Genomic DNA, 15,155 nt, shown 5'->3' on the forward strand with positions numbered 1-15,155 from the left:
TCCTTGCATCAACAATGCACAATCCCCACATTGTATAGCATCTCCACAGGACTAAAGCAACTCATCAAGATTTCTCAGCGTGTGATCTCTGTCAGCTAGAAAGTCGAGAACACAGAGGGAAACACGAAGACCCACAATTCCTTTCCAACTTACACACCATTCTGACTTAAACAAATCAACCACTCCTGTACTCTGACTTCTGTACTCACCATCACTTTGGCAAGGCAACAGCCACCATTTGAAGAACTACTATAGCCCACAAAAATTTTTTAAAAGGGCTACAATTATGCAAATTGGCCAAAATAGAAGCTGAACAATCATAAGCACATAATAATTAAATTGAAAATTATTTAAAATATTCCAAGCAAAATTAACAATTTTTTGAATGTTCATGGGCTGACAATACTGTATGCACATAACTTTCATCTTTTCAGTTGTCAGCTGGCTCAGTTCATGACCTACCTGTTTGCAGTAATTTGCTATTAAAACAATTGATTTTCAAATATTAAAGCTTGCTACCTTTCAAGAATCTGAGAAATTTTCTTCACTTCCTCAAAGTAAATTTATTTGAATAACATACATCAGTTATATTGCTTGTGAATTTTTAGTCATTCATGGAAATGAAAATATTATTTCATGTGAAATTGTTAAGCATTTCTGTTGTTGATTTCCATCCTAAGATAATTCTTATTCTGAATAATGGCAAATGTATCAATATCATTTATTAAAGAGATTGGTCACCTGAAATCTTAAATGTTCATTTTTGGAAAATTGCTTTAAATGGAAATGATTCAGTTTCCCTTCAGTTTATTTTCAGACGTTTTGTCATTACACTGGGTAACAACAGTGAGCCTATGGATGAAGCACTAGTGGTATAGCCTGCTTTCTATTTATGTGTTTAGGTTTCCTTGGGTTGGTGATGTCATTTCCTGTTCTTTTTCTCGGGGGGGGGTTAGTAATTGGGATCCAAGTCAATGTGTTGTGATTGTCTTCCGGTTGGAATACCATGCTTGTCAGAATTCTCTTGCACATCTCTGTTTAGCTTGAACTCGGATGGACGTGTTGTCCCAGTCAAAGTAGTGTCCTTCCTCGTCTATATGTAAGGATACTAGTGAGAGAGTGTCATGTCTTTTTGTGGTTAGTTGATGTTCATGTAATCTGGTGGCAAGTTTTCTGCCTGTTTGTCCAGTGTAGTGCACGTTACAGTTCTTGCAAGGTATTTTGTCAATGACATTAGTTCTGCTTGTCGTCTGTATAGGGCCTTTCAAGTTCATTCTCATGTAGGAGTGAGTGAAGCTCTTCGCCCAGTGTTTTTTTGCTCACAAAGTTCACAAAACATACACACACCAAGTACAAACTGTCATGACAAAAGCTCACACCAATGAACTTGAAAACCCTATACAGATAACAAGCAGAACTGATGTCATTTATAAAATACCTTGCAAGAACTGTAACAAACACTACATTGGACAAACAGGCAGAAAACTAGCCACCAGGATACAAGAACACCAACTAGCCACAAAAAGACATGACTCACTCTGACTAGTATCCTTACATACAGATGAGGAAGGACACCACTTCAACTGGGACAACACATCCATCCGAGGATGAGCCAAACAGAGACACGCACGAGAATTCCTAGAAGCATGGCATTCCAACCGGAACTCTATCAACAAAAACCTTAACTTGGATCCCATGTACCACACCTTGAGAAAAAGAACAGGAAATGACATCACCAACCCAAGGAAACCTAAACACATAAACAGAAAGCAGGCCATACCACCAGTGCTTCATCCAGAGGCTCACGAATGATATTACCTAGTATGGTGATGCAATGTCTGAAAACGAACCTTCCAGCTCAGTGAGCAAACCTACATCCAGAAAATATATCTTTTTAATTCACTAAATACATAACCATTGTGGTGGAGGAATATCACCCATAAATGCAAGCAGTAAAAACTGGCAACTACATCAGACAACATGTCATCCGAATACAATGTTTTTCCTTATTATTGTCAAAAATACCATGACTACAACATAATTATTTGTGAATGAACATATTACAAAGCTATGTATGGATTCTGATCCTTACCCTCTCCTGAACACAATTATCTATCTCCATATGCTGCTAATATATTTGCACCTGTATTAAATTATCAACTTAGTGTTGCAACATACATTACATTATACAGTCTGGAGTCACATTATCTTCTGTCAGTTTTAAAAATTAATTAAATACAGTGCACAAGCTGGAAAAGTGATATTACATTTCTAATTTTTAAAAAACCTTAAGAAGAGATTCTTTATGGGCCTATAAAATAACTGTAATTCTGAGTGTAGATATAACAGAAACAATGCAAGAATTCCTCTTTTAATAGCCTTTTGGAGAAAATTGTTCTCTTTCAGCAGTCTGCACTCGTAGGGCAGTCTGAAAGATTGAATAGAGTTTTTACAATGTCATCAAACAAACAGGAACACTAATGGTAATTATCTTTAGTTATTTAATTTGCTACAAAACACCTGCAGAAAATTAAAATTCAATGTTTAGTTTGAAAATGGAAATATTGATAAATCTCTAGAAGTTAATTTCCTCTTGTCTGGAATCCCTTTTAGTCAGAATTAAAAAATAAAGTGCTGCAAAGAACTCAGAAATACAGATTATGAACATAAAGGAATCTGGAATCAAAGAATATGGGCATGCATGATTACTGGATGTATTGGTATTATGCAACAAGATAGAATTAATTAATGAACTCACAGTGAAGGTGTCCCTAGATAGTAGCAATCATAAGATGATTAAATTTTACATTCAGTTTGAAGCAGACAGGAGTGGGTCTAAAACAATTTTTTAATATTCAAGTAAGAACAATTTTTAGAGCACAAAATCAGATCTGGCTACAGTGAATTGGCAAATTATGTTGAAGAAAAGGTTAATAGAGATGCAATGGTAGACATTCAAAGGAATATTACAAAGTACAGACATTTCAATAAGTTATAAATATTCTGAGGGAAGATATCTGTGCAAAGACAGGTGGGAAGATAAAAAATTGAGAAAATATAAAATCAAAGAATGACAAAAAATTAATAAGGAAAAAAATTATGAGCGAAGGATTAGCGTCGAGGAGATAGCTAGCCAGAAAAATAAAAATATTATCAATATTTAAAGAAGAAAAGAAGAATTACAATGTGAAAAGCAGTCCTATCATCCATCATAGGTAACATGCTGAAAGCTATTCTTAAATCTGTTATAGCAGGTCAAGCTAATCAGACAAAGTCAAAAATGATTTTATGAAGTAGTGATCATAGTTGACCAGAGCTCTACCTGACAACAGCCTATTGATAATTTAACCAATCAGCGCCAGATATAACAGAGAGAGAAAGAGAAAGAGAGAGAGAGAGACTTCCAGAGCCTACAGACAGAAACATGGATCTTTCCTTCTCCATGTAGATAAAAGACTGAAAAACCAGAGAGCTTAAAATAAAGAATTCTAAAACAAGGAACGGCCCAAATCCAGCTGATCAACCATTGAATCAAAGAAGGATCATTACCCCTTGACAGCATGTTTAAAGGATTGTAAGAAAATAATTTTCCAGCTGGTGATCTGGAGCTTTGATTTAAATTTTGTTTACCATCTCTATATTCTTTTTCCACCCATAGTATGGGTATTAAGCCATTTGTTATTTGTATTGATTGTGTGTCAGCACATGTATTTGAGATGTGGTATAAAGGAATATAGCTTAAGTTGCATAATAATTAGAAATATTTTCTTTTTTCTGTTCTTCTTAAAGTTATGAATTATAGAAGTTATTTTTTGGTTACTGATTCATCCTGGCCTGGACTGTTTTTGTACTGGATAGCAGTCAGGCAGGTAAATTGGTCATTTTGATGGATTTACTGAGATTGTATACATCTAGAAATTTTTTACGGCTTATGGAACACTGAGGCAAGACTTTGTCATGACAGTTTGTACTTGGTGTGTGTATGTTTTGTGAACTTTGTGAGCAAAAAAAACACTGGGTGAAGAGCTATAGTCACTCAAACATGAGAATGGACGACTGCATAAAAGCCACATCAAGGGTTTTTGACTCTTCACAATCACCTTGAAGATATACCTTAAGGCCATATTCTTTCTGGAGACCAGTGGACAGTGCACAAATCCTCTAATAGGGGCCTTCCAGCTGCTGTATCCTTGGGGCTATTGTACAATGACTTGTTATTTCAAACATATTCCATTTATTTCCCTGGAGCTCCTCTTCCCTTTGTGAACTGTGGGAGCTGAGATCAAGGATGGTGGCCATCCCACTCAGCCTTAGAAAGACTAGGCTCAGGAGCATCTTCTGTGCTGATGCCAGTTTCTTACAAAGGTGGCATAAGAAGAGAACATGGACAGTGCATTTTCCACCCAACACCAGAACTCTTACAGCCTGTGGAACATTATTGTGTCATGTCTGTAAAAATAAAAAAAAAAATGCCCCTACCTCGCAGCATCTCAAAACAACCCAGGGGCTGAGGCAGGCAGCACTACCCCTCCTGCGACTCTATTTTTGCATCCAAACCTATGGGTGGGCAGTCAGCATTGATGGTTAATGCTACTGAGACTGTCAGCAGAGAGGGTTGGAACATCTACGTGTAAAGAAGATACGGGAAAACCATCTTGAGGCAAACTCCCAGATAGCATGAGCCAGTTCACGTGCAATTCTGATTATGCTTGAGACTATGATAATGCTCACTTTGGCCAAATTTGCACAGTTCACAGCCGACTTTTTTTTATTCTGGAAGGTACCTAACTATTCTACTCCCAGTCAGGGCTCCTTGCAGATGCTGTCTCCAGTCCTGTAACCACAGCTGTTAGCAGATGTCATTCAAACCTCAGGAGAATGAAACAGATCGCTGTGCCTAGACAGTCCCTCAAAGAGATTAAAAGGAATGCCTATCTAAGGAACAGATGCAAGACCTGCTAGTACAACATGATCACCCATCAACAAGTCCAGCTTCTTGCAGGCAGAAGCAAGTCAGGTCAATAAAACTGAACAGTAAACACAAGGTCAATCTCCCTAGAAACTGGTGCAAATGAATAAAATGGGCCCACATGTCTGCTCACTGGGTGGCAAAAGGTAAGAGGAAAGCACCTATTTCTAGATGGTACTAAGGTACTGGTGTTGAGTTTGAAGCTGTTCTCTGTATTGCTGTCTGGCCTCAAATCTAAATTGTTGTCTCTGCTGGCCTAGATTCCTGCAGGAGTCCAAGGAGCTCCCTCCTCCTTTGATTGCTGTGTTGGATGTTGTAAAATATAACCCACCCCCTGCAGCTTCTGGATGGAATTCAGGAGTGTGTTGTGTGATGTCAGGATCCCAATCCTTACATCAATTCTACTAAATTTATTTCCTTATAAACACCAAAATGCACCTCACCTTGACCAGGAAAGCTTCGTCAAGAGTGTGCATGTATGAGAGAAGAATTACAGTGTGTGCACAAATGTGAGGCAGAATGTAGCATGTGTGTGTGAGAATGTACGCGTGTGTGTGTGAGAGAGAGTGTGCACACCTCCATGGGTGAGACTGTGTGTTCATATGTGTGGGTGAGTGTGAGCATATGTGTGGATGAGAGTGTGTGTGTGTGCATGTATGTGTGCGCGAATGTGTCAGAGAGTGTGCACATGTGTGAGAGAAGTTGTGTATAATTGTGTGAAAGCGTGTATGTGTGTGAGCGTGCTCCTATTGACTGAGTTTCCTTCATTATATTTCAATGTTGTTCAAGCACAAGTACTAAGTACAGTTACTTAACAATTATAGAAAATCAATTTGCTTTTAAATAGGTAACTCACATAACCCAGAGTCAAAAATAGCTCTGATAATTCTTCTTACATTTCATATTCAAAGTCAGGGCTGGCCCACAGTACCATGACCTCTGCCACAGGGATGGCAAGGAGGCTATTCCCCATATCAATATCAGCTGGAAGGGGAATCAAACCCCAACTGTTGACGCTAATCTGTCTATACCAGCTGTCCAACTAATTGAGCTAACCAACCCCATGAGGGAGTCAGAGTTGCTGTGGCAATATACCCTTTTAACTACATATTCTACCTGAAGCTATAGTAAGTGATGGCAGAGACTCTGATCATTCTAGCTGATGCAAAATAAATGATCATCTTATAAATACAATATTCCATGTGGCAATGCCCTTTTCCATAAAAGATTCAACAAATTCCTAAGAATTGTAGAATTGCTATCAACCTATAACCTAACAGTTAAATTTTAAATGCATCGGAAATATTAATCCTGCTTTGCAAAGTAACCAAACGTTATGTGGATATTGTGTTGCAAAATGCAGATCATAATTTGGACTTATTAACCTTCATGCACCAAAAAGCACATGAAGCAGCTTGAAGCACACATTTATATCTGTTTTCTGAAACTTGTATTTTTCTTCCATGGAATAGGTCACTAGCATGAAGCCAGAGGCTAGAAGCAGTTAGAAGAACGTGAAGGTTGATGTTAACACATTTGGCTGCATAATCAAATTGACTTCCATAGTCATTAGATCCTGTAGTGAGATTTAAAACCAGAATTTCTGCCTTATTAATACGATTGCTACTTTGTGGAGCACAGGACATCCCCCAATTATGCCTCACTCAAAATAATTGGAAACAAATTACGTAAACTATTTGAAGACAAAGATTTTCAAATCAGATGACTATACCAGTCCAGTCAGTAAAATATATTGTGCATTTAGCCACTTCCACCTTTCCAAACCTGTGGTCTAGATATATCAAGAACATAAGTCACATTACAGAGTACTTAATTGATCTGTACTTTTGGAAATATGGAAGAAATTCTAGGTATTTATGTATAATGCAAACTATTTTCAGAAAAAAATGAACTGAATTTTAATCCACAACACTTATTGCAATAACCATACAAGTAAACCCTGTCTCTAATCATATGTCCTGAAACTTATATTCAAAATCAGAGATTGCTGTTAGATTTTTAACTAAAGAATGTGGTTATAAAGAATCTGAAAGACAACTGAACTGCATTGCTGTCGGGAAACAATCATATCTTCTCCAATGAAGCAAAACTCAATACATCTGTGGAACAGAGATCATTACATTGCTGAACAAGAGCACAACTTTTGAAATGTTATTTGCATTACCCCTGTTTTACTCTCACCAATCCAATGAGTAGTGCACAGCAAGATGGCAAAACTGGTATTTACTTTTTGTATTTCCAAACTGTTAATAAGGCTACTGGATGTAATTGGATAGAAAGAGCGGCCAGATTGCTTTATGAAACGTGGGCAAAGATTACCAGAAGGAATTCATTAACACACCTAGGATGCAATTAAACTCTGCTGTCTGGGCTGTTAGGTCTCTATCATACTGTAATCATCTCCAAGTCCACTGTAGGAGGAGAATTTTAAGCAAGTTTCATTACCAGAGTTTGTAAGGATAGATAATAGTAGTGACTGAAAACAAATGGCAAATTTCAAAGATTATGTGACATGTTCAAAAACATTGAGAATAACATGAGATTCTGTACAGTTTGAGGCATATATATGAATTTATACCAGTGCAATTTCTTCAACTTTGTTCAAATCTATATATTTTTTTCTTTCGTACTGGTTTAACACCTAACAGTTTTACATGACTTCAATATATTCGTAATGAACAATAGCACGGTGACCCAGTGGTTAGCATTGCTGCATCACAGCACCAGAGATTTGGGTTCGATTCCAGCCTCAGGTGACTGTCTGTATGGAGGTTGCACATTCAACCTCCTGTCTGCGTGGGTTTCCTCTGGGTGCTCCGGTTTCCTCCCACAATCCAAAGATGTTCAATTTAGGTGAATCAGTTGTGCTAAATTGCCCATAGTGTTCAGAAATGTGTAGGGTGGGTGCATTAGTCAGGGGTTAAATGTAGGGGAATGAGTCTGGGTGGGCACTCTTCGGAGGGTCAGTTTGTATTTTTTGGGCCGAAGGGCCTGTTTCCATGTTATCAGGATTCCAATTCACTGAAGTTAGTTTTATTAATTTCCTTCATAATCCTGAAAATGTAATTAGACCCCTAAGTTCTTTTTTCATCGTTTCCCAAGAAAATAAAAAACAATGTGCATTTATAGAAGAATAAGGGAATTGGATGTCACAACTTCCTCAGCCTTTCCTTTATAACTTAAACACCAATAGGATTCACCTTTGTTATTAATCTTTGAACTCACTCAAGGGCAGTAATACATTAATTGTGATTGGGACCAGATTTAAATGCAGTATTCCTAATGAGATTTTGTTCTGCATTATTCACTCTCCATTCTATTTCTATGAAGGTTACAATGTCAAGTTCGTAAATTTATTAATTTAATTCAACCTATGCCTGATTACGCTACCTGCTTTGATGATAATTCCCCTTTACGGCCACTAAACAAGAAGATTACACAAAGAGCACAGGTAGCTCTAAACACTATTATCCCCGATAAATGGAGAGGCTCTATGAACATTCTCCCTGATCTAAGGTTTCATTATTTGGATCCCTCCATACTTATAGCATTTGATCAATAGATTCTCCATGATAGGAAAGGATAAAACTAAATCATATCATATTTCGCTTTCATTAAAGAAGATATGAAGAAACAGGATTAGGAGTTGGAAAAAGAAGGTAGTTACATTGTAAAAAATGTCATTTTCAATGAATGCTAAATAGTGTAGAATTTAGTTTCATCCTGTCATGGTAGATGAACTGATCAAATGCTATAAATGTAGAGGAATGTAGCCACACCAATATATTAACCTGCACTTACGTAATTCTTTAGTCTGAACTGTTACCTAATCAATTTTTGAGACTCAGGCACAAATACAGATAATTTTAAAATTCACAATCTAGAATCTCTACATTGTATAAAACTAAACTGGTTATTTTACCTTCTAAGTTTATTGCTAAATGTATTTCAAAAACACATTTTTTAAGAAGTTCTGCCACATTAGAATAAAAGGTTTTTTAATCACAATACCATCTGTCTCTTGCACAATAGTGACTGTCATACATTTAAACCTTTTTATAAATATCTCAATCCTATTCTGAACCTCATTCAGAATACTTTGTTGGCAAGCCTTTAGAAGTTCTGCTCATCATCTCCTTACTCTAGTATGAGCAAGGATGACAAGTGACAGCTTCACAGCACTGACAGGGCAGACCTACAGCCCACCTTCCCTATTCTCAATCCAATTAGACCTTTAATCCTCTAGATGAAAGGCCCAACTATACATGTTCCACTTGACAAGGACAGGTATTGATTATTTGTCACTACAGTTAACACTGTCCCTGTTGAAGCTATTCTGACAGAAGCAAGCCTCTCAAATTAGACAGCATTTTCCCTGCCCCAGAGGACAAATGGCAAAACAAGTGAAGACTAATAAAAGGTATAAAAATGAACAAATCATAACATTATGACAGGTTGATTGTTCCCAGCAGTTCAGACAGTGTATTCTGCCAGACTAGTAATAGGACTTGCTCCTCCTCCTTTGCTTATGGTGATGTTTCAACTTTGAGTGAATGAAAGGCCAGAACAATTAAGGCATTTGACCAGCAAAGAGAAGCCTGCATAGTAACTATCGTCAAGAGACACAATGTCAATAGAAGGCTGCATTTGTCATTGGAAACCTACATGACAGGCATATGTCTCAAACATTATCCTTACAAGGTGCTCTCTGTTTTCTTAAGTTTTGTTTCCATCTATAGCTCAAGATCACACTTTAATTTATTGTTGTGGCTTTTAAATCAGTTTAGAACACAAAATTTAAAATAAAACTAATGCTTTCAATGCATTTGCTACAGTTGAAGTTGGCATATACTGACCAACAAAATAGGCAGTCATTTTGATAAAGATAAATGCCAATAATAGTCTCGGGATGGGGATGACAACTAGATTTTTTTACTAAATTGCTGACAGCAACTTAATTATAAGTTGTAAAAATATTAATGCAATATGTTTGACAGTACTATTTTTAATCACACAAAATTTTCCAAAAATAAATGTCAATCAAATAAAATACTCCCAAAAGCATTTCACATTATTTTACAAACGTTTTAACACAAGTCAGATACAAAAAAAAGGCTTTTACAAAATATATATATATATTTATAACAAAGAAATGTCACATTGCTATTGTAAAAACTGCAACACAAATTAACATTTTTAAAAAATTTTTTGCTTTGTATGGAAATCCTCACTCCAAACTAGAGAAAACACTTGACTCTTCAAGAAATGCTGCGTTCATTTTGGTAAAGCTAAGGTCTTATTTACTGTTAAGTGTGAAATATCTTGCAGTTTAACTATGAAAGTCAAGAAACAGGCTTTTTCAGACGATTACAAACATCGGCAAACCTGTGCAGTATGTCTTGCCCAGTGAACATACATCTTATTCATAACTTCCAGGATACAAATTTTGTTCAAGGACTCTTGAAATAAACTTTTCCTTACAACAACTGGACATTGTACTTAAAAAGATGGTCGCCAAAGGTCAAGTAACCTTTTGTGATTTCTAAATAAACAAGGCTTCACTCATGTCTAAACATGCTTCTGGAAAGTAATTAAAATGTAAATGCCGATGGGTGGAAAATTCTCCCTTAAAAATACATTCAAAACGTGAGTATATTTGAGTATGTATTGCCCCATTGTCTACATTTGAACAGGAATTAAAAATCAGTACTGTATCTCACTAGACGCGGTGTCTGTGAGCTTGAATCTTTACTTATCACGAGCAGATATTAGACCTACTGTTCTTCCCCATTGGGTAACAATGATATACAGCTTTGAATCATTTGCATGGACAGTAAAATATAAAGCATATGGTCACATGACTTCAAAGAACAAAGTTCATTACTTGAAGAATCATCATAAGTCAAGTCAAGTGAATCACAACACCAACAGGGTACAAGACGAAATATGACCTAGTAAGAAGACCACAATATGGAGAAGTAGAAGTAGGCCATTCAGCCAATTGAGCCTGCTTCGCTTTTCAATGAGATCATGGTTGATCTGACAATCCTCAACTTAATTTTCCTGCCTTTTCTGTCATTACCCTTACTGATGAAAAATCTGTCTATCTTAGCCTTGATACACTTAATGACTCAGCCTCAATAGCCTTCTGTGGTAAAGAATTCCACAGTTCACAACCCTCTAGGGGAAGAAATTCCTTCACATCCCTGTCTTAAATGTGCGGCTTCTTATTCTGAGACATGTTCCTTACATTCGTAATGGACAATTTGCTCAAAAACCCTCCATATAATCAAGGCAGTGAGACTGGAACTAATTTGTTCCCACCTACAAAAAGAATGTCTCTCTTCTTCAAAGATGCATGGTTGCAACCTTGAATGACAAACCCAGAAATATACATGTTTTCTTCACTTCAGAAGAACCACAAAATAAGACCATCAATCCTTGTAATAAGTCCAACTTAAAGAACTGACTCAAATGTGATTTAGTTTATTTTATGCTTTTTTTATTTGTATTATTTTATTATTATTCTGTTAATAATCTAAGTAAAAGACATTTGTAAAACGTATGAATAAACATTTATCTTTTCTTTTCATTTATACTTACCAGGAAGTCTGTTTCATGGCCATGAGATAAACAGTGAGAGTACTGTGATATGCAAGTATTGCAGTTGCATGGAATAGGATACAACGGAATTTAATAATGCATCATTGTTCACATATTCAAATGTATTGGTAGATCCCACGAAGATAATACCGTAGAATTTTGAGACAAAATGTTTCAATTTTATTATATGCATATCTTAATGATGCTCACCTTTTGTGCTGCAAGATGTAAGGCAGTCCTCTGGCTGCGGTCTGCTTTGTTGATATTAACTCCAGCCTTAATGAGTGCCTCAGCACAGTCCAATCTGTCAGCAAGTACACAATACATCAGTGGGGTCCGACCAAACTGGTCTTCTGCATCCTTTATATTTGGATTTGCTGGATTTAAAAAGTTGGGAGGAAAGAAAAAATTAAGGATTAATTTAAACAAGTAAACACATTAACTATGAGAGTCATAGTGTCATATATATTCATTAAAAAAAAGAACTGCAGATGCTGCAAATCTGAAGCAAAAACCGGACTTTCACCACGTCTGCCAATTGTGGAGTGAAAGCAGAGTTAATATTTCTGGTCCAGCGATCCTTCTTCAGAAGATTATTGTCAAAGTGGATCAAGCACAAATACAGATGATATACTGTTACATAAATCTCACTTCTTAATGCATGAACTATTGTGATAAATTTATATAAATTATTATCCTTTTTGGAATTTGGATTTCATAACAAATGGATGTAGGTTACTTCTACAGTGTTTTCTTCTTTTGATATAAGTCAGTCAAATTCGTTCCAGAACACCATTTGGTAATTCATTTAGTTTTCAGTTCAGGAGCATTTCAGATTGAGCAAGCTTTTTAAATTCAGTTTTGAAGAAACGGAAGTTAAGTTTAGAACCAAGTGTACTGACTCTCCCAGGAGGACTTCAGGGCAGTTTGTGGAGAGTTTTGTTTGCAATCTTCATTTTATTGGAACAGAAAGATATAAACTCTCATATGTGAAAGATTCATATTGTCAGAATTGGAAAGGTCTTATCAAAGTGTCTCTGCACTCTATGGCAAAGAAAGTGTAAGGAATCAGTAAAGTTGAAGTAGAACACTAGAATAGAAGGAGGATAGGCAATTCAGCCCCAAAAGTGTGGTCTGCCATTTGATATAATCATAGCTGATTTCATCTTGGTCTCAAGCCTGTTTTCCTCCTCGCTCTCCATAACCCTTCAACCCAGTAGTAATTAAAAAGCTGTCTCCTCCTTAAATTTATTCAATGTCCCAGTATCCACCAAACCCTGGAATAGTGAATTCCACAGATTCATAACCCTTTGAGAGGTGTAATTTCTCCACATTTGTTTTAAATCTGCTACTCCTTATCCTAAAACTATGACCTCGCATTATAAATTGCCCACAAGAGGACACATACTCTCTTAGCTTGCTTTGTCAAACTGCTTTAGCATATTATATACCTCAATTAGATCTCCTCTCATACTTCTAAATTATAGACAGTACAGGCCTAAACTACTCAATCTCTCTACACAAGACGAGGCCCTCATCTCTGGACTCAATCTCGTGACCTCCTCTGAACTGCCTCCAATACAACTACATCCCTCCCCAAGTAAGGGGACCAATTTTTCCAACAATCCCAGTGTGGTCTCATGAATACCTTGTATAGTTGCAGCAATGTTGCCCTGCTTTAGCAATAAATGCCAAAATTCTATTTGGCTTTCCTATTACCTACTGCATCTTCAAACTGAATTGAATTGAATTTATTGTAACATGTACCGAGGCACAGTGAAAAGTTTGTGAGCAATACAAGCAGATCACATAGTTAAGTAGCATAGATAGAAAATAATTGGGTAAATAGCAGCAAAAACAAAAACACATGTGAATGTAAAGACTTTGTGAGTCTGTTCAGTATTCTAATAACAGCAGGGTGGAAACTGTTGCAAAACTGGCTTGTGTGTGTGTTCAGGCTTCTGTACCTTCTCCCCGATGGTAGAGGTTGTTGAAAAGCATTGCCATGGTGGGATGGATCTTTAAGAATGCTGGTGGCCTTTCCTTGACAGCGAGTTTGGTAGATGAATTCTATAGATGGGATGTTGGCCTTTGTGATTGTCCAGGCCGAGTTCACCATTCTCTCTAACCATCTCCGATCTTGAATGGTACAGTTGCCATACAGGTAGTGATACATTCAGACAGAATGCTTGCGATGACACACCTATAAAAATTGGCAAGGGCATTCGTTGTCATTCCAAATTTCCTCAGCTGTTTGAGGAAGAGGAGACATTGTTGGACCTTTGGAAACAGTGCATCCATATGAAGAGTCCAAGAAAGCTTCTTGTGGATGACCACTCCCGGGAGCTTGACACTCTCCACTGTTAATGTGTAGGGGGAGCACATGAGTAACATCCAGCCGGAAGTCAATAATGAGTTCCTTGGTTTTGCTGGCATTGAGAGCTAGGTTGTTCTCAGTGCATCATTTTTCCAGATCTTCCATCTCCCATCTGTCGCCTGTTTCGTCGCCATCTGAGATTCGACCAACTATGGTATGTCATCAGTGAATTTGTAAATGGCATTAGTCTGGTATTTGGTACAATGCAGTGAGTACAGTAGGGGACTGAATGCACATCCGTGGGAGGCTCCAGAGTTGAGTGTTAGTGACAATGTTGCCCCAATCTTCAAAGATTGTGATCTGTGGGTCAGGAAACTGAGGATCCAGTTGCAGAGAGTGGGGCTTAGTCCAAGATCACTAAGTTTAGTAATCAGTCTTGAGGGGATAATAATGTTGAAGGCTGAACTGTAGTCAATGAGTAGTATTCTTACATGGCTCTTCTTCATATTAGTTTTCTACAATTCATGCACAAGATCCCTCTGCACCTTCGCACTCTGGAGTTTCTCTCTCCAATTATATACGTTGCCTTGCCATTCTTCTGATCAAAACAGATAACCTCACAAATATCCATGTTAAGCCATATCTGCCAAATATTTGCCCGTTAACTTAAGCTATCCATTTTGATTTGTTAATGTTTTATTTCTTCATTGCAAATTACTTCTTCACCTATTTTAATGTCACCTGCAAATTTGGCTATGGGATCTACTATCCCCATATCTAAGTCATTAATAAAAATTATAAATAATTGGGGCAAAAGGATCAAATCCTGTAGCATTCCATTATTTACATTTTGCCAACTGGAAAAATGATCTATTTATCTCAAATCTTTACTTTTGTTACATTTTAAAAGCTTCCAAATCTTCCAGCTTGCAATATGACACGCCATAGTTTTATTCTATTATCTTCAACTACCTCTTCCACTTGGAGTGTAATTTCTCTTGACTTTGGTGTCTGTAAAGAAAAACTTGTCGAAAATCTTGTTGAAACTTTGTTTTGTTGTATGCTTTAATGTCTTTCTGTTTGTCTTCTAGATTTAGATAGTTTTCTTTGTTGTTTCTTTTAGTGTTATTGATGGTTATTCTGATATTAAAGAAAACCTGCAGCCTTGAGTGGAAGTACTGAGTGACTAGCTGCTATCACTAAACAAAGAGAAAATAAATTCATCAAGCCAGGTTTCACGTTGGG

At 36.9% G+C, this 15,155-nt stretch overlaps 1 protein-coding gene across 8 annotated transcripts in view; it reads right to left on the reverse strand.

Annotated features, from left to right (window-relative positions):
• invs (inversin) overlaps window positions 1-15,155 on the reverse strand; it is a 272,361-nt gene that overhangs the window by 159,307 nt on the left and 97,899 nt on the right. For all 8 annotated transcript variants that reach the window (XM_060824802.1, XM_060824803.1, XM_060824805.1 and 5 more), the window contains one exon: window positions 11,804-11,970. In XM_060824802.1, the coding sequence (XP_060680785.1) occupies window positions 11,804-11,970 (167 nt within the window). The remainder of the gene's footprint in view (window positions 1-11,803; window positions 11,971-15,155) is intronic.

The sequence above is a fragment of the Hemiscyllium ocellatum genome, chromosome 5, assembly GCF_020745735.1.
Source record: "Hemiscyllium ocellatum isolate sHemOce1 chromosome 5, sHemOce1.pat.X.cur, whole genome shotgun sequence".
Lineage (NCBI taxonomy): Eukaryota > Metazoa > Chordata > Chondrichthyes > Orectolobiformes > Hemiscylliidae > Hemiscyllium > Hemiscyllium ocellatum.